This window comes from Lepus europaeus, chromosome 3 (genome assembly GCF_033115175.1).
Source record: "Lepus europaeus isolate LE1 chromosome 3, mLepTim1.pri, whole genome shotgun sequence".
Classification (NCBI taxonomy): Eukaryota; Metazoa; Chordata; class Mammalia; order Lagomorpha; family Leporidae; genus Lepus; species Lepus europaeus.
In genome coordinates this window covers 36,077,296-36,095,532 of record NC_084829.1, presented here as the reverse complement: position 1 = coordinate 36,095,532, position 18,237 = coordinate 36,077,296, and the positions used below count along the sequence as shown (strand labels likewise).

Here is an 18,237-nt window from a genome sequence, read left to right as displayed (position 1 = left end):
GCATTTTCCACACCAAAACCCACCTTTCCAGTACTGGGTCTGCCTGGGGCAGGGCTGTTCCGTAACCCAACTACTCAATGCTGGGTCCCATCAACCCCAATTTTGAGCTCTGTTGCCCACGATCCTGAACATTCTACCTACTGTTACTGACCCGAGCCAGAATAAGACTTGCAGCATTCAACAGAGGGCCCACAAACCCACCTAAGGACCCGTCACTGATGGATGGTGCGTATGTTTCAGGGCTTAGCTGGAGAGCTGGCCACTGGTGTCTTCATTATAAAGCCCCACCCCTCTCCCCGTCAGTAGATGAAGTGGGGCATGGCTCCTCAGGGTTACTTGAAAGCTCTGGTGGGCAGCCCTACCACACTCTACAGATGAAACAAGACTGCACACTGATGGCAGAGGACAAGGTTCACCTACCACCAGCAGTGCCCGACCATCCCTCACCAAGGAACAGAAAGCCCTGACACCCCGTGAGCTCATGAAGCCCTTCAGCCCCAACCACAGGTAGACGGACGGTGGCACCAGTGTTTATTAGCATGTGCTTTAGTACAGGCGCTGGGGCTTGCCCATGGTGCTCTTGATGTACAAGGCCCGGACGTTCTGCCAATTCTTCTTGAGCAGTGACACCAGGAAGTTGACAGCCAGGTGGATGTTGTACACAAGCTCGTCGTCTGTCATCTTCACGTGGCCGACTGCCACAGCCAGACACAGCACCTGGGGGAACGGGAGGATCGGTCCACATGGCAGCCGGCCAGCCCAACCCCCTCGGTGACCAGCTGTGCTCGGGCTCAGGGTGAGGGCCGACCAAGGTTATTCCAGTCCTGGTCAGTGCCCTTACTGTCTAAGCACCCACAGAAGTACAGGCCAGGGAACATAACAGCTCCCACGCTGAGCGACTGGGTAAAACCTGAACCAGACTCTGCACCTCCACCCGACAGTTCTTACCTTCTTCATCTGGAACTTGATTGTGGACTTCACCTCATCAACTTTGGCCACCATGTTCTCATTGTGTGTCAGCAGGGAGGGGAACTTGCCAGCCTTATTTAGGCCTGGGCCCAGGATTCGTGGGATCTGCTTAATCAGAGACTCTGAGGCCAAAAAGGCGTCATACTTCTTGGCTGGTAATGAGAAGCCATGGGATGCTTAGGACCTGTCCACGGAGGCAGACCTCCTAACCGGTCAGGACAGACAGCAGCTCCGAACACAGAAATCCACTCTGAGCCTCTGCACCCCACCCGGACACACCGTCCCGCACCTGTGCGCTCGTCCCCCGGGCTAAGCTGCAACCTCGGCACTTTTACTGCTCCTGGGAGCTGACCCAGAGCCACGCACTGCAGGCGCGATGGGTGCTGTGGCCCACACTCCAGGCTGAGGGCTGCACTAGTCCTGGCTGTGGGGTTTGGGCATTTTGCAACCAAGGGCACGTTTCCTATCTGTACAAGTCTGAAATCACTGCCTGCCCCACACAGGCTCAAGACCGGGAAGAAACACAACGCCCAACTTGAATTCACAGCTCACCCCAGCACCTGGGCACTCGACTTGCTGACATGAAAACCAATGCCTGGTCCATCTCTTTAAAATGTAAGCCTCACAGCACATTAAGAAAACCCACCCTCAGGCTAGCCTGCCAGCCACGACAGCCCCTCTCCTATCTAACTCCAGCCTGCTTTGCCGGACCCCAGGAACACGTTCCCATCAGCCCCCGCGGCGCCCTCACCCAGCTTCTTGACTAGCTTCTTGTTCTTGTTGAGCTTCTTGAGCGCCTCAATGTCCATGTGGGGGATGTCCACAGCCTTGGCCTCATCGCAGTGCTGCTGGTCGCCCAGGACACACACGGAGAACTTGGGGCGGGGGGTGGACTTCAGCCTGTGTTTCCGGGGACAGCCAGGTCATGCCCTGCCCGGGACCCCCAAAAAAGCAGGTGAAGGGGGGGGAGGGGAGGTCTGGGGCCAGAGCGGACACCGAGCCTTACCCAGAGCGTGCAGTCACCAGCAGCTAGCCTGTCTTCTCAGACTAGCCGGCGGGCTCGGCCGAGGCCTCCCCACGCCTCCCCTCATGTTTTAAGACCCAGGGTGGGGGTCCGTCCAGCCCCGCCTGCCCGGAGCAGGGGGGTCTGAACTACCCGAGCGCATCAGCCGCGCACGCGCCCGCCTCGGCTCGGCCCGGCCGGGGCCTCAAAGGGAGGAGGCGGGCGCGCGGGCCCTGAGGGCTGGGTGGGGCGAGATGGTGCCAACCTGACGGTGCCCGAGAAGCGTTTGTCTTTCTGGGGGTCATAATTCTTCAAGCTGATCTGCAGCTCCACCGTCTCCAGAAACCTTGGGCAGAGAGGACGCGAGGTCAGCAGGCGGCGGCCCTGACGCCCCTCCCGGGGCCCGGCCTGCCCTTCCCGGGGTGGGGGCCGGGGCCGTGCTTACTTCCGGCGCTTGCGCTGGTTCCCGTGCAGGACTTCCCGCACCGCTTCGTACAGGGTGTCGCGAGACACTTTGCTGCTGCGGGACACAAGCCAGAGCGCGCTCAGCGCCGGGACACCTCCGGGGGTTCCGGTCACCGAGCCGGGTTCCTAGGGCCGAGGATTCCGTCCTTTCCTGGGCGCCGGACTCGGGAGCAGAGGAGACCCGCAGGCCGGCGCCCAACAAGAGACGCAACGCCGGGAGAGGCGGCGCGAGGACCACCCCCGGCGGGGTCACCTGAATAACGCAGATGGATACGGATATCACCCATCGCCGCTTACCTCATGGCTCCTCGCGCCGCGGTAACCGGAAAAGAGAGTAGCCGGTCTCGCGCATGCGCTCAAATAGTGCTCTCGCTCTCGCGAGAACTGCCTGTGCTGTGGCCTACGCCCCCCAGAGCCCGAGCCCGGCGGAGCGCTGCCGCCGGCGGCCACGGGAGGGCGCAGCCGCGCTCTTCGCCGCCGGACCCGCGCTAGGACCCGCGGGGCTGCAGGTCCGCTACCCGGGCAGTGTCCGCGCCAGCTGCGTCCAGGGGCCAACTTCTGCAGTCACAGCCGCCGCGTGCTGGCCGCCGACGGCGTGCGGTTCCGGCGCTCTCCGCACACTGCCCTCCCTCCCCCGTCAACTTGCTGTCACGGGGATTCATGGCTTCCAAGGAAGCTGTCTGCTCCTCATCCCTCAACGCCTGCAGGGGGTCAGGGCTGAGCACTTTAAATTTTTGGTTGCTGCAATAACATCTACTGGTTGAATCTACGAAAATACAGACGGGCCCGCGCTGCGGCGACGCGGTCGAGCCGCCGCCGGCCCATGCGGGTGCCAGTTCGAGACCCAGCTGCTCCACTTCCGATCCAGCTCCCTGCTAATGGCCTGGAAAGGGCCCAGAAAATGGTCCAAGGCCTTGGCCCCTGCACCCACGTGGGAGACCCAGAAGAAGCTCCTGGCTTCGGATCAGCTCAGCTCCGGCCATTGCTGCCATCTGGGGAGTGAACCAGTGGATGGAAAGCTTCTCTCTCTGTGTCTCTACCTCTCTAACTCTTTCAAATAAATAAATCTTTAAAAAATAAGTAAACAGATGTGAAAGAAATCCCCAGTGCTGCACACTCACGAAGTGTCATCTGCCAAGTGGGTCCCCCTTCCTCTTCTCAGCCCGCAGGAAACCTCAAGAGCCCACAGAGCCCTCAGCCTCCCCCAACTCCAGAACCTCTCCCATCCCCTCTACAGGCAGCTGGGGTGGGTGACATCACACATAGTCTGGCCAACACACCATATCTGGATGAACTCAGGAAACTTGATAACTGCCGCTTCCACCAAGAAGATGCCCCATGTCACTGGGCAGGGGGCGAGGGTGGGCAGCAGGGGGTTCAGTACACACCCAGGAATAATGGGAAGGCAGCACAGCTTCTAATAAGACATTTTATTAAATACCATCCTTTTTATTAAATACCATCGGTAAACTATTATCAAGTCACATGAAACATTGATGGTCAGACATACACCTGAGCAGGAGACGTGTGCTGTCACACAGGACGCTATCTCCTGGAGCGCCTTGTGCCCACCCTGGGCCTGAATGGGCTGACCTAAGCCGGCGGCCCAGTCTCTGTGCCCACAGCGAGAAGTGATGAGAAGCGAGCCCGGGGCCAGCAGCCCTTGCAAACAGTGCTCATCCGGCTCCAGCCCAGGAGGAGGGCCCTGCTCTCCCGGCAGCCTCTGCAGCCTGGAGCAGGGAGGCAGCTGGTCCCCGGGAAGGCCTGGCTCAGCCTTCTTCCGAGGCTAGGGGTCAGCGCAGCCACGTCCTGCAGGAGTCAGGTGAGGGGCTCCAGGCCAGGGGTCCCCTGGTGGGCGGTCAGGAGGCCAGATGTCGCAGGGCAGCCTGCAGGGACTTCCTCAGGAAGGTGGTGTTGGATTCCAGGGCCGTGGCCAGGCCCAGCTTCTGGGTCTCTGTGATCTGGGGAGAAGGAAGAAGAATGTCAGAACTCCTTCCCCTCTCCCACTACCCTGTGGGCTCTGCTTGGGAAAGGAGGAAGAGGAGGCTCCGGGCCATCCAACCTCATCGCTTCCCACAATGAACCAACCACGGACCAGGAGTCGAACAGAAGGCACGCGGCCCACTAAGCCAGCCGCACCAAACAGGGTCAACAATTCCCGGGCGCTCTCTGTGGGGCAGCACCACACACACACCTCACTCGTATGTGCATTAATTCAAGTAAACCTTACAAGTCTCCCACTCTACAGAAGAGAAAACAGGTTCAAAGCCACACTGTACAGGCTGCCTTCTGACAGAGCTCAGAGGCCTCTTTTAATGCAAATGTGCCGGTCACTGGGCAGGCTGAGGATCCAAGGCCACTTCTGATGCCTCTCACATCGGATGTCCTTCTTCTAGGGCCTCCAAGGGTCCAGGAGTCCCCTGAAACTATGCATCAGATGCATGTTCACATGTCGACTTTTCTGGATCCAAAGCATCACACAGGCCTGGGATTCCTCCCGGCCTCCAAGGAGAGTACAAAGGGGTGAGCTGTTGGTGCAGTGGTGAAGACACTACATCTCGTATCACAGTGCCTGGGCTCAAGTCCCAGCTCCACTTCCAACTCCAGCTTCCCGCTACTACGCATCCTCGGAAGCAGCAGGTGGTGCCTCAACTACTTTGGGTCCCCACCACCCACACGGGAGACACAGAAGAGCCCGACTCCTGGCTTAGGCCCAGCCCAGCCCTAGCTGCTGTGGACACCTGGGATGGTGAACCACCAGATGGAAGATTTCTGTCTACTTTTCAAATATATTTTTTTAAAAGATTTGTTTATTTGAGAGGTAGAGTTACAGACAGTGAAGGAGAGAGGCAGAGAGAGAGGTCTTCCATCTGCTGGTTCACTCCCCAAATGGCCGCAACAGCTTGGAGCTGCACCGATCCAAAGCCAGGAGCCAGGAGCTTCTTCCCAGTCTCCCATGGAGGTGCAGGGGCCCAAGGACTTGGGCCATCTTCTACTGCTTTCCCAGGCCATAGCAGAGAGCTGGATCAGAAGAGGAGCAGCTGGGACTAGAATTGGCACCCACATGGGATGCTGGCACCACAGGCAGAGGATTAACCTACTGTGCCATGGCACCGGCCCCTCAAATCTATTTTTAAAGAACAATTTTAAGAGAAAATGGCAAGAGGTTGGCACTGCTGTGGAGAAGGTTAAGCCTCTACCTGCAGTACTGGCATCCCATATGTGTACTTGCTGGAGTCCCTGCTGCTCCACTTCCAATCCAATTCCCTGCTAATGCGCCTGGGAAAGCAGCAGAAGATGGCGCAAACAGTTCAAGTCCCAGCTGCTCCACTTCTGCTCCCTCTCTCTGCTATGCCTGGGAAAGTAGTAGAGGATGGCCCAAGTCCTTGGACCCCTGCACCCACGCAGGAGACCCAGAAGAAGCTCCTGGCTAATGGCTTCAGATTGGCCCAGTACCATCTGTTGTGGCCATTTGGGGAGTGAACCAGCCAGATGGAAGACCTCTCTCTCTCTCTCTACCTCTCTACCTCTCTGTAACTCTGCCTTTCAAGTAAATAAATAAATCTTAAAAAAAAAAAAAAAAAAGAAAGAAAGAAAGAAAGAAAGAAAAGGGTAAGAAACCAACAGGTAAGATCACCTGGACTTCAAGGTAAAGCTCCAACATACCACCCACAGAGCCCTCCATAAAATGCTGCCAGTCCCAGCCATGGGACGCCAAGCAAGTTGCTTTTACCTCTCTGAATCCCAGTTTCCTAATGCAGCTAAAAACAGCATCTCTCATAGGGCTGACTCACAGAATAAGCCAGCAAGTTCATCTACGTGAGGGGTTTGGAAGCAAGCCTGAGCCCCAGCAGGAGTTACGGAAGCACGAGCTATGAGAACTGTGGAAGTCTGACCTTATCCCCAACCCCTCCACTCTCTGTTTTAGGCCCTCCCGCAGTAATGCCTTGCAAGTCCCCCAGAAACCCACTGCTCACATGGACGCTCTCCCTGGAACGCCCCTTCCACCACCTCTGACCCTTGGCGACCATGCACCCTATAATTATGGGACCCTTGGCGACCACACGCCCTATAAGCATCAGGAAGCCTGTCCCAATTCCCACCCAGAAACAAGAAGCCCCTCTTCCTTTGCCACGAAACACGTGTGCACCCCTCTTACCTGGTTCCTGCACACATCACAGATACCTGCTTACCATCCCTTTCCCCTCTCACTGGCCGCAGTTGAGGGACAGGGCTGTCTCAAGGGCAGTGGACTGTATTATGGTCACTGTTGATTTCCCAACAGCCCGCACAGCACGTGGCTCAAAGAGGTGCTGGCTGCATAAACGAACTCACAAGCAAGCCCATTCCCCAGTCCTGCATCTGACCGTGTGTCTTCCCAGGTACACAGCTCGGGGTTTTCTCCCTGGCAAACGTATCTGCAGCCCCTCGGGGCAGGCCCAGAGCAGCCCCTGTCAGCACTCACGCTGGCCTGGTACTTGGTCATCACCGTCAGCATGAGTTTGGCGCAGGCCATGGAGGCGGGGGCCGCCAGCCCCTCTTTACAGAGCTTCTCCATCAGAACGCTGAACTTTTCGGGGGTCATCGCCACCTGCAACATCGGGAGGTGGAGCATCGTTAGGAGAAGGCCCTGGGCTCCGCATCCTGCCGGCCCCGGACTCAATTCCCGACTCCCCCACTTCCAGACTGAGCCTCGGCTTCCACATCGGTAAAGTGGGGCTCGTGATACCTAACCCTGCAAAAAGGCTGATGTCACGCACATAGGAGCAGACACGCGGGCCTTAGCGGATGGCAGCTACTGCTGCTCAGGCTCAGACGAGGACCCAGAGGAAACCGTGGTTAGAGACACACAGGAGCGAGGGGCCTGCGTAATCACCAGCGCCCTCTAACAGCAGTGTGTAACCATGGCGCAGCAGGCCCCGCTGGGCACTTTACACCAACGAGCTCACTTGGGCTTTGCCTGGCATCTGGGGGAGGCTCTGGCAGAACCCCCCTTGTTTGGGTGAGAAAACTGAGACGTAGAGCAGTGAGGCTGCTCACCTAAGACAGATACAGGGGAGGCAAATCCCCTGCTAAGCAAAAGCGGCGGGGTGCAGAGCCCTGGCCCTGGCGTCACAGCCCCGAGGGACACAGCAGCTCTGGGAGGGCTCCTCTGCAGCTGCTGGCACTGGCTAGCCCGGGGAAGGGAATCTGCACGGCTCGGGGAGAAACGGGGACTCTTCCTCACTGTATCCTTTTGAGCTTTTAAAATTATGAATGCATGGGGCCGGCACTGTGGTGCAGCAGGTGAAGCCGCCGCCTACAGCACCGGTATCCTGGTTCAAGTCCCGGCTGCTCCACTTCTAATCCAGCTCCCTGCTAATGGCCTGGGAAAGCAGCAGGAGATGGCCCGAGTCCTTGGGCCCCTGCCATCCATGTGGGAGACTGGGAAGAAGCTCCTGGCTTATGGTTTCGGTCTGACCCAGCCCCAGTCACTGTGGCCATGTGGAGAGTGAACCAGCAGATGGAAGAACTTTCTTTCTGTCTGTCCTTCTCTCTCTCTGTAACTCTTTCAAATAAATCTTTAAAATAAATAAATAAATATTATGAACACATGGGGATGGGCGTGGTGGTGCAGTGGGTTACACCATTGCTTAAGCACCACATCCCCTATGAGAGCGCTAGTTCAGGCCCTGGTACTCTGCTTCCAGTCCAGTTTCCTGCTAGTGCATCCTGGGAGGCAGTAGAGGACAGTTCAAGTGCTTAGGCCCCTGCCACCCACATGGGAGACCTGAATGGAGTTCTGAGCTCTTGGCTTCAGGCTTCAGTTTGGCCTGACCCTGGCTCTTGCAGGCATTTGGGGAGTGAACCAGCAGATGGAAGACATCTCTCTCTGTCTCTCTGCCTTTCAAGTTGATGACCATAAATAAGTAAACTTAAAAAACAAACACATGATCTTTTACCTATTCAAAAAAAAAAGCTGACACACACCAAAAAAAACTCACGTCCAAGCCCCACAGGTGGGAAGAGGTGGAACCGGGTGGACCCTACAGTCAAGCCCCGGCTATCTGCCTTGTCACGGCTACAGGGTGCCCGCTGCAGGGCAGCTGTCCAGCCTGCCCCTCCACCCCTGAGGGACTCAACCCAGGAGCCCCGTGGCCCTCCACAGCCCTGCAGCTGTTCTTGGTGCACTCTACCCCAAGGCAGCCAGCTCACCTGTTGCTCCAAGAGTGACTGCAACACCAAGAAAGTCTCCTCCTTCCAGGGCAGATCCAAGATTTGCCTGCAAAGCAGAGGCAGGCTGAGTGAGGCCTGGACTCGCACCCAAGCCTGGGGATCTACTGCTCCTATTCCCTGGGAAGCCCACCCAGATCCCACCCCCCACCCCCAGCAGCAGGGCCTCTGCTGCAAAGCCCAAGGGTGTGCGAGGAAGATGGCAACCCCAAGATCCCCAGGAGCTGACAAGGAAGGATTTGGTAGTGAGAGGTGCAAAGGTCCCTAAAAACAACCAGGAGGCGAGAGTGCATCCTGACGGGCAAAGGAGACCCAGGGGGAGGCAGGGGGAGGCAGGGGAGCCTTCCCTGCAGGACCCCACCCGCTGCTCAGCTGCACGGCCCTCCCCTTGGCAGAAATGACAGCGTGCCCCAGTCATGCTGTGGCTCCTTGGGTGCGCAGGCCTGGGTCTGACGCCAGGCGATACCACTTGCTGGCTGTGTGACCCTTGGCCAAGTCCCTGTACCTCTCTGAGGGGTTTTTCCATCTGCGTCACAACCCTGCATGAAGACTGAGAATCCAAAGCAGAGGAAGTGCTTGACAAGTGGGGGCTGGCATGATTCGGGGGCTGTTCCCTGCTCACACTCCCCATGATGCACTGCACGTCTGTGTTCAGCAGAATTGATTGTCTCACACGTCTGTGTCTTGACTCCCCAATTTTAACAGCCAAGTTTAACACTAATTTCATACCGATTCTGAGCACTCACTGGATGCCAAAGAGTGTGCATACATTACATGTACTATCAAACGATCTCGGAAAGAACCTACAAAGTAAGTATCACCCTCCTTTTCCATGAGAAAACTGAAGCTCTGGGAAATCGAGTACGTTGTCTGAGCTCACACATTGACATGAGCGGCAAGGCTGGGATCTGAAACCATGTCGGTCAACAGCTGTGCTGTGGCAGCCCCACAGCAGGGCCCATCAGCCCCTGCCTTGCAGTCCTTAGGGCACCCGGCCCAGGACGAGTCCCACACTCTGCAGAGCCAGAGCTAGGAAGATTGGGGCCCTGGGCTCTGGAAGTGCACGGGCTGCAGGTAGAAGGCCCGGGCCAGGTTCCGGTGACAGGGAGGGGGACATGGGCCGTGCCGAGGCCTGTCTTTGAGGCATGGAGTCTGGTGCCCATCTCCAACCTCAGAGTGCCAGGAGCAGGCCTGGCCAGTGGAGAAGGTGGGAATGGGGGCAGCAAGGGGGCTGCACACTCACTCTAGCATTAGAACCCGTGTGGCTGGCTCCAGGGACTTGTCCTTCACAAGGCAACACAGCAACTCTGTTTGAGCTACACCTGGTGGGGGAGGGCAGAGGGGAGAAGTCTGGGGGGCAGATGGCAGGAAAAGATGGCGCTGGGGGCAGAACACCAGCCTGGTGTAGGGGCATCAGCAGGGAAGCCTCGGGCACCTTTACCCACCGAACTCCTCCCAGGGCCGCCCTGGGTGAAGGCCGCAGAGTTCCAGAATTACCTGTGCCTGAGGCCTGGAGCACGGGGCCGAGGAGGGCTCTGCAGAACGGGTAGGTATACTTGGCACAGAAGGCGGTCAGGGCAGCCGTGAGCAGGCGGGAGGCTGAGGAGGTCAGGGAGAGGATCTGCAGCCGACAGGGAAGGGGAAATGCCCTGAAGGACGCATGTGGACCCAGCCAGTGGGAAAGACACGCACCACGCTCCCCAGCTCCCAATCCCAGAAAGCTCCTTGGTGAGCTGTTGGAAGGGTCTTGGGGAAAGATCAGATGCCATGAAGGTGGACGGAAGTCCAGGGGTCCGTGACCTGCTGTTTGAGCCAGGATCCTTTTTTTTTTTTTTTTTTTTAAAGGCAGGGTTACACAGAAAGAGAGAGAGAGATCTACAAATGGCCTCAATGGCCAAGGCAGGGCCAAGCCGAAGCCAGGAGCCAGGAGGTTCATCCAGGGTTCCCAGGTGGGGACTTGGGCCATCTTCTGTTGCCTTCCCAGGCAGATTAGCAGGGAGCTGGATTGGAAATGGAACAGCCAGGACCTGAACCTGCACCCATGTGGGATGCCAGCATTGCAGGCGACGGCTTACCCGTTACACCACAATCCACAATGCCAGCCCTGAGCATCCTTTACCCTTGACTGCCCGGGAAGCCCTTCTCCCAGGCACCCCCTTCAGATGGCTCTTCGGACGCTCTCCCCATTGTCCCTGGCACTCTCAGTACCTCGCGATGCACCTACCCGTCCAAGAAAGAGGCTCCTGGTCAGCACAGTCGCATTGCTGAGGCTAAGATCTGGGGAGAGGGCCAGCAGCCAGGTGCAGAGCTGCAGGACGCCCGTGTCGGAGAGCTGGGGGAGCTGCAGCTGGGCACACAGCAGGTCCACCTGCAACAGCAGCAGGAAGGCGCTGGGATGCTCAGTCTGTCCCGGCCAGGCTGTCACAAGCCAGCTGGGGCAGGGCACTGACGTTCCAAGGCAAAGGCTGACAGCTGCCCTGGGAGAGGGGACTGGGAGCTGAAAGAAACCACCCTGACCCCAGAAAACTCCCACGAGGTATGGAAACTAACTTAAATGGGAAAAGGCAGGGAAGCGCAGTGGTAACCTCAAGGCCAGGATGGCTTTCTGGACTTACCTGGTCAGGACTACATTCGTGGAGTAGCTGCAACTCTATTGGGGGGGCGTCCTCGAACCCCTCCAATCCCTAGGGAGGCAAATCCTACGTCAGGGCTGGCAGAGGGCTTAGTGACAAGTCGCCGAGGCCACCCTTCCATCAGCAAGGGCAGAGGCAGAGATCCTGGAAGGGGCCATCGGAGGAGAGGGGTCTGCACAGGCATGCATTGCGTAAGGAAGCTTCAGTGATGAGCCACGTGTGTGACAGCGGGCTGAAGGCATCACCTGCCACCTGGGCCTGCGGAAGCTGGAGCCGCCTCCACTTGTGAGGTATGCTCTGGGATGCTCACACAAGGATGCGATCACTCCAACCCTGCCTCCCCCACCAGCCCATGCTCACTGCACTGGGCCTCCCTGGGCATGGCTGAGGGCTGGGCAGAAGCAAAAGGAAGCTGTGGTGAGCAGGGGAGGGCCAGTCACCTTCCCAGAAGTCTTCAGCAGCTGCTGCAGCCTGGGAACCTGGTCCTGTGGAGGAGAGCCCAGTCAATGCCAAGTCCCCACCCCAGCCATGATGCCCCAAGCCCTGGCCTGGCTCTTTTTCCTGAGATGCAACCCTCCCCTGGCCCCTGGTCAGTGGGAGGTGGTGGGCAAAGAGCAAGAACATGAAGCCTGTGTTTTAAAAAGCATGTAAGAATCCAAAGTAGGCAAGACCATGTGCGACCAGCTGTCTGAAGCTGTCTGTCGTGCATCCAACCCTAGCGGGGTAGAGCGAGGCTTTGGGCTGGGAGGGCAGACAGATGCTGGCATGATTCTCCTCTCCACATAGGATGGGGTGGCCGGGGGCAGTTCCAGAGCCTCTCCCCGTACTCTTTACCCTCTGACCCCACATTAGAGCGTTTCCACCTCTAATGGCTCCCCTCCCTACCCCTAGTGTGTGGAGTAGAAGCTGAACACCCTCCACTCCATCCCCCAGCTCCACGGACTAACCACCCCACTGGGAAACAGCACCCCAAACAGTCTTCCCCAGTCCTGAAGCATCACTCCAAACCCAGCCTCCCCACCGCAGTACCTGGACAGCTTTGGGCAACTCCAAACTCTCAGCAGGGCCCCGCACGTCTTCCGGGCTCCGGCTAGCCTCACCGCTCTCAGCTCCCACACCAGAGTGGCTCTCAACCGGCACCACGACTCCTCCACCTGCCAAGGATTCCAGTGACTCGTGCTCAGATCCCCCCTCCTCCTCCTCCTCTTCTTCCCTTTCTGAGTACCGCAACCTTTTGGGGGCCCTCTCCCCATCAGAAGCGGCAGGCTCTTCCTCGGGCTCCTTCCTGCGTTTCCCACGCTGCTGGGAGTCCCTGTCCTCTTCCTCTTCTTCCTCCTTGGGGTCTGGTGCCTGGGGAAATTTCAACCTCCTGCCCCCGTGCCCCAGCCGCCCACACAGGCCTTGGAGCTGTTTCTGGCAACTGTCAGACAGTGGGGAGGGTCCCTGGCCAGAGGCCTCGACCCCCACATCCCTTCGCAGCAGTTCTCCCAGGGCCTGGAGCCAGGCGTCAGGGTCCGAGACGCAGTCCTGCCGGGCAATCTGCAGCACAGAGAGGAGCCCGCTTTCGGGCAGCGACGGCCGGACAGCCATCAGCAGGGTCATCAGGTTCTTCTGGCATAACTGAGGCAATCGTAGCAACAGCGGTTTCCTGGGTGGCAGAGGGAGAGCAAGTTCGTATCAGACCAGACTGGGTAGAGCTGGGAGGCAGGACCTGCAAGGGTCAATGTGGATGGAGCTGGGGACAGCACGAGAGAGTACCGAGCATCTAAAAACACCAGGCCCTGCTCTTTGACCTCTCTGACGCATTTTAGCTCCAGAATTCCTGTTAGGTGGCCTGGTGTCGTGTTGTGGCACGGGTGGGTTAAGCTCCTACTTGCAATGACAGCATCTCATTGCAGAGCAGTTCAAATCCTGGCTGCTGAGCTCCCAATACAGCCCCAGCCGTGGTAGCCATCTGCTAAGTGACCCAGTGGATGGAAGGTATCTTTCTATCTCTCTCTGTCACTCTTTCAAACAAATATATCTTAAAAAAAAAAAAAAAGGAATTCATATTGGAACCTACTGTATAATAAATCTATGATTTTTTTATCTTTTTTTTTTAAAGACATTTATTTACTTGAAAGGCAGAGTCGCAGAGGCAGAGGCAGAGAGAGAGGTCTTCCATCCATTGGTTCACTCCCCAGTTGGTTGCAATGGCTGGAGCTGCACCAATCTGAAGCCAGGAGCCAGAAGCTTCTTCCAGGTCTCGCACAGGGGTGCAGGGGCCCAAGGACTCGGGCCATCTTCTACTGCTTTCCCAGGCCACAGCAGAGAGCTGGATCGAAGTGGAGCAGCCGGGACTTGAACCGGCGCCCATATGGGATGCCAGCACTGTACACCACAACGCTGGCTCCTTTTCAAGTTCTTTTATGTAAAAGTCATTTCCAGATTTTAGGTAAAAATAATACCCTAGGATACTGAGTAGTAATGTTTAGTGGGTGGCCCTGGGACCGCCCCTTAGCAATCACCGCCCCAGAATTCTCAGGGTTCTTCATCTGTTCAGCTCTGAGGATCCTTTCACCGAACCATGGGCTCCCGGAAGGCAGAGGCAGTGTCTCCTTCCTCTGTGTCCCAGTACTCAGCAGAGCACCAGCCCAGCAAAGGCCCAGGGCACACACTCAGTGGATGAACTAACTCCCTGTGAGCAAGCCTCACAGAGGAAGTGGAGCTGGAAACAGGCGATCAGATCATAACCTTCATTGTCACTTCAGGCTTCCCAGCGGTAGTCCCAGCAGCCAAGGGGGAGGCAGAGGGGACAGAGGCTGTTTCGGAGCCTCAGAAGTAAGAAGAGAATGAAGACTCCCTCCTACAAGCACCCAGCATTCTCTACTCAGCACTACTTCCTAGTGCTGTAGAGGCGCACCTTGCAACACATGGCCGTCCGGAATTTTGCTAACAAGAACCCAGAGCCCGTGTGACCTGAGGTTCCGTGTGGCAGTGTCATGGCGCCATCAAGCCCACCATCCACCATGCCTCAGCTCCTGCCAACGTGACGGTGCATCACCCAGAGGCACTTGGGATGTGAGAGAAACACACAAACTCTACTTCTTTATGCAAAACAGATACTATGTGAGGGAGATGGGAAGGTATTTGGTGGCTGAAAGGGAAGACCCAGCTTGCAACAAGGGTTCTTAACCGTTTTAGGGCCCCACACCCTTTATCACAGCAAGAGTGTTAAAGTGAATTACATCAAATACCTCGGATTACAAAGGAAGTCCATGTTCTATTCAAGGGCCCCAGTTTAAGCAACCCACCTTACCCTTACTCTATCCAGATAAAGCAGACAACTGGATAAACATTTTTTTAAAAGACTTATTTATTTGAAAGAGTTACAGAGAGAGAGGGAGAGAGATCTTTGGTCCACTGGTTCACTCCTCAAATGGCCCCAACAGTCAGGGCTGAGCCAGGTGGAAGCCAGGCACCAGGAGCATCATCCTGGTCTCCCACATGAGTCGCAGGGGCTCAAGGACTTTCACTGCTTTCCAAGGCACATTAGCAGGGAGCTGGATGGGAAGTGGAGCAACTGGGACTCAAACTGGCACTCATATGGTACGCTGGCATTGCAGGTGGTGGCTTAAACCACTGCTCCACAAAGCCAGCCCCCTGAACAAAAATTTCAAAAGCCTTCAAGTTGGGGATTTGGACACGTCCTCCTGACCCATCCGCTGAAAGAAAGAAATTCAAAATACAGTATGTGAAGAACATAACAGAACGTCTACTTCCACTTATTTGTCTAAAACCTGAGAAATTAAGCATTACTAATGTTTCCCATACAGACTGGACTTCCTACACCAGTCTCCAGCTCAGTGCTTGGGGAGGGGTATCCAAAAAGAGCAGGACGGCCTGCACCTCGAGGGGCTGCAGGTGCACCTCCCTCGCTCCTTGGCCACTTTCTGTGTATTTCGGTCAACTATGCTAGTCAGGGGCATGTATGGATGCCCTGTCATCTGTTCTAATGAAGTCGACGTGTCGCTTCAAAGGAGCCTGCCAAGAAACTGCAGACAACGCTAGTAGTGGGAGCACAACCCAACAGCACCTCTGCTCCTGGCAGAAGCTGTCTGCCCGCAGAGGTATTTAAAACACCAAACTCAAAAAGCAGTGCAGATGGCCCGAGAATTTGGGCCCCTGCTATCCGTGTGGGAGACCGGATGAAGCTCCTGGCTTCCACCTGGCTCACCCTGGTGGTTGTGGCCATCTGGGGAGTGAACCAGCAGATGGAAGATCTCTCTCTCTGTTTCTCCCTCTCTCTCTGTAACTGTCTCTCAAAGAAATAAGTAAATCTTTAAAAACAAACAAATAAACTCAAAGTCATCCAGAACGCTGACATACAGACTCACAGTCAACAATCCTGTGAGTATTAAGGAAACTGACGTGTCGTGTCATTGCTGTGGCAGAAAAGGCTAAGCCCCCGTCTGGGACCACTGCATCCCATATGGCTGTGGATTCCAGGCCTGGCTGCTCCTGGCTGTGCCACTTCCAATCAGCTCCCTGCTAATGTGCCTGGGAAAACAGCAGAAGATGGCCCAAGGACCTGGGCCCCAACACGCAGGTGGGAGACCAGATGAAGCTCCTGGCTTTGCCACTGCGGCCATCTGGGGAGTGAGCCAGTGGACGGAAGACCTCTGTCTTTCCTGCTGGCTCTCTTTCTACCTTTCAAGTAACATAATGAATCTTAAAAATAAAAAAAGTGCTCTTGCCTTAAGTTATTATGTTTCAAAAAGGAACTGGATGAAGCCAGCAGGCTTAGCCGTTTATCCCATCTTTTAAATGTTGTAACCATTTTTGTGCATTCTATGATGTACTTTTTTTTTTTTATAAAGATTTATTCCATTTATTTGAAAGACGGAGCCACAGAGGTCTTCCATCCGCTGGTTCACGCCACAATGACCGAAGCTGGGCTGATTCAAAGCCAGGAGCCAGGAGCTTCTTCCGGGTCTCCCAAGCGGGTGCAGGGGCCCAAGGACTTGGGCCATCCTCTACTGCTTTCCCAGGCCATAGCAGGGAGCTGGATTGGAAGTGGAGCAGTCGGGACCAGAACCGGCACCCATATGGGATGCCTGCGCTTCAGGCCAGGGCTTTAACCCGCTGCGTCACAGCGCCAGCCCCTATGATGTGCATATGTTAACACACGTGTACCTTTTATACATAAGCATACCTACACGGGAGGTAGATGCTCGAGTTTTTTCTAGCTGAAAGCATGCGATCAAATCGCTCGACCCCGCCTTAACACCCCACGCTTCCGCCCGCGGAGGGCGTGCGTCCTCTGTCACCCGGGGCCGCCGCGCGCACCTGCTGGCCGCGCCGAACCATCCGCCCGGCAGGGCGGCGGTCCCCGCCTCCCGTGACCGTGGGGGACTTACAGTTCCAGGCGGCCGGCAGGCCCCTGCGCGACCGGCTCCTCCCGGCACAGCGCCTCGAGGAAGCCGCCCCAGCAGAGGGGCTCCCCGCCGCGGCGGCGCAGCGCCCGCAGCACCCCGAGGCCGCGCCGCGCGCCCTCGGGCCCCGCCTGCAGCGCCCGCAGCAGCAGGCGGGCGGGGGCCTCCAGCCGCGCCCAGGGGTCCGGCCCCGCGCCCTCAGCCGCCGCAGCGGCGGCCGCGTCTGGGGTCGCCATGTCCAGGCCGCGCCGCCTCCGCTCTGGGTGGGGAAAACCGAGGAGCCCACGGTGAACCCCTCTACCGCCCGCCACAACGACGCCTCACTTCCGGGTGCCCGCCCCAGCCGGCCACTGCCGGCCGGAGCCCCCGGCGCGCGGTCCTGAGGGGAAGAGTGGAAGCAGGAGGCGGGGCCGGCGCGGGAGGCGGGGTGCGAGGCCGGAAAGGGCGGGGTCAAGAACGGTCCCGGGCAGAGGGGGCGGGGCCACGATGGGCGTGCCCTGGGCGGGGTTAGCCCTGAGTGGGGCGGGGCTTCGTGAGGGGCGGACCCTCGGGAACTGACCCAAAGCCGCCACCTCCATCACTTCCGAAGTAGTGGACAGAATGGATGCCAGGGGTCAAAAATGTCCTAACTTTTAGCTGATGCCCGTGTTGCTTGTAAATCATAGGCTTTGCGATAAGGCTTGACCACAACTTAACAGCCCACTTAGCTTCAGCTTTTTCATAGGCCAAAGACTGTCATCGTTTGAGTTTCCGTCCTCACCAGAAATATTATTGGATGTCCACATATCCCTGAGAATGGGATTGCAGTAAAGCTCAGTGCCATCTGTATAACCAAAGCCATTTAATTAAAAATAATTTGAGGGACATAGCAGGTAAAGCTGCCGCCTGCAATGCCAGCATCCCATATGGGCGCCGGTTCCTGTATTGGCTGTTCCACTTCCGATCCTGCTCCCTGCTAATGGCCTGGGAAAGCAGTAGAAGATGGCTGAAGTCCATGAGCCCCTGCACCCATGTAGGAGACTGGGCGCCGGTTCCTGTATTGGCTGTTCCACTTCCGATCCTGCTCCCTGCTAATGGCCTGGGAAAGCAGTAGAAGATGGCCTAAGTCCATGAGCCCCTGCACCCATGTAGGAGACTGGAAGAAGCTCCTGGCTTCTGCCTGGCCCAGCCCTGGCCTTTGCAGCCATCTGGGGAGTGAACCAGCAAATGGAAGGTCTCTTCCACTCTCTCTGTAACTTTTTCAAAACAGATAAATCTTTTTAAAAAAATTTTTAAGAGAGAGAGCCCCCATTCACTTCATTAATGCCTGCAATGCCTGGGAACTCAATCCGGGTCTCCCACGTGGGTGGCAGGAACCCAGTTTCTTGAGCCATCAGCACTGCCTCCCAGGGCCTGCATTAGCAGTGAAACTAGGCCATATCCCGTGTCTCTGATGCAGATCCTAGATACTCTCAGGTCCTCGTTTCCCACAGTCCCCTAGTCTCTCTCCCTAAGTGTAAAGTTGCTTTGCCCCCTTTTTACTAAGATTAGCTCACTGAAG

At 56.9% G+C, this 18,237-nt stretch overlaps 2 protein-coding genes across 4 annotated transcripts; both read right to left on the bottom strand.

Annotated features, from left to right (window-relative positions):
* Nucleotides 1-514: 514 nt before the first annotated feature.
* Nucleotides 515-2,776, bottom strand: RPL10A (ribosomal protein L10a). The gene is made up of 6 exons (XM_062186007.1): nt 2,735-2,776; nt 2,418-2,492; nt 2,238-2,318; nt 1,721-1,869; nt 949-1,121; nt 515-717 (listed from the first exon to the last, which is right to left on the bottom strand). The coding sequence occupies exons 1-6, from the start codon at nt 2,737-2,739 to the stop codon at nt 547-549; spliced, it is 654 nt and encodes a 217-aa protein (XP_062041991.1). The 5' UTR covers nt 2,740-2,776; the 3' UTR covers nt 515-546.
* A 1,085-nt stretch (nt 2,777-3,861) lies between these two features.
* On the bottom strand, nt 3,862-17,075 carry FANCE (FA complementation group E). 3 transcript variants are annotated; one of them, XM_062186006.1, is made up of 11 exons: nt 16,683-16,766; nt 13,400-14,987; nt 12,313-12,931; nt 11,724-11,768; nt 11,266-11,334; nt 10,875-11,018; nt 10,148-10,271; nt 9,894-9,972; nt 8,633-8,699; nt 6,903-7,028; nt 3,862-4,398 (listed from the first exon to the last, which is right to left on the bottom strand). In XM_062186006.1, exons 3-11 carry the CDS (start codon nt 12,883-12,885, stop codon nt 4,297-4,299), a joined length of 1,329 nt encoding a protein of 442 aa, XP_062041990.1. In that variant the 5' UTR covers nt 12,886-12,931; nt 13,400-14,987; nt 16,683-16,766; the 3' UTR covers nt 3,862-4,296. The 3 variants fall into 3 exon arrangements, with proteins under 3 accessions (XP_062041990.1, XP_062041987.1, XP_062041988.1); XM_062186003.1 differs by lacking the exon at nt 13,400-14,987 and having other exon boundaries at nt 16,683-17,075; XM_062186004.1 differs by lacking the exon at nt 16,683-16,766 and having other exon boundaries at nt 13,400-16,638.
* Between the last annotated feature and the right edge of the window lie 1,162 nt (nt 17,076-18,237).

What these genes read in the sequence shown, in the direction of transcription:
- RPL10A (XM_062186007.1), bottom strand. An exon ending in AACCAGCGCAAGCGCCGGAA is followed by an intron (nt 2,319 to 2,417) that starts GTAAGCACGGCC and finishes TCTCTGCCCAAG; the next exon opens with GTTTCTGGAGACGGTGGAGC. An exon ending in CGCTTCTCGGGCACCGTCAG is followed by an intron (nt 1,870 to 2,237) that starts GTTGGCACCATC and finishes CCGGAAACACAG; the next exon opens with GCTGAAGTCCACCCCCCGCC.
- FANCE (XM_062186003.1), bottom strand. Translation starts at nt 16,933, where the DNA reads ATGGCGACCCCAGACGCGGCCGCCGCTGCGGCGGCTGAGGGCGCGGGG. An exon ending in AGTTGCCCAAAGCTGTCCAG is followed by an intron (nt 11,769 to 12,312) that starts GTACTGCGGTGG and finishes TCTCCTCCACAG; the next exon opens with GACCAGGTTCCCAGGCTGCA. An exon ending in ACACGGGTTCTAATGCTAGA is followed by an intron (nt 8,700 to 9,893) that starts GTGAGTGTGCAG and finishes TCTGCTTTGCAG; the next exon opens with GCAAATCTTGGATCTGCCCT.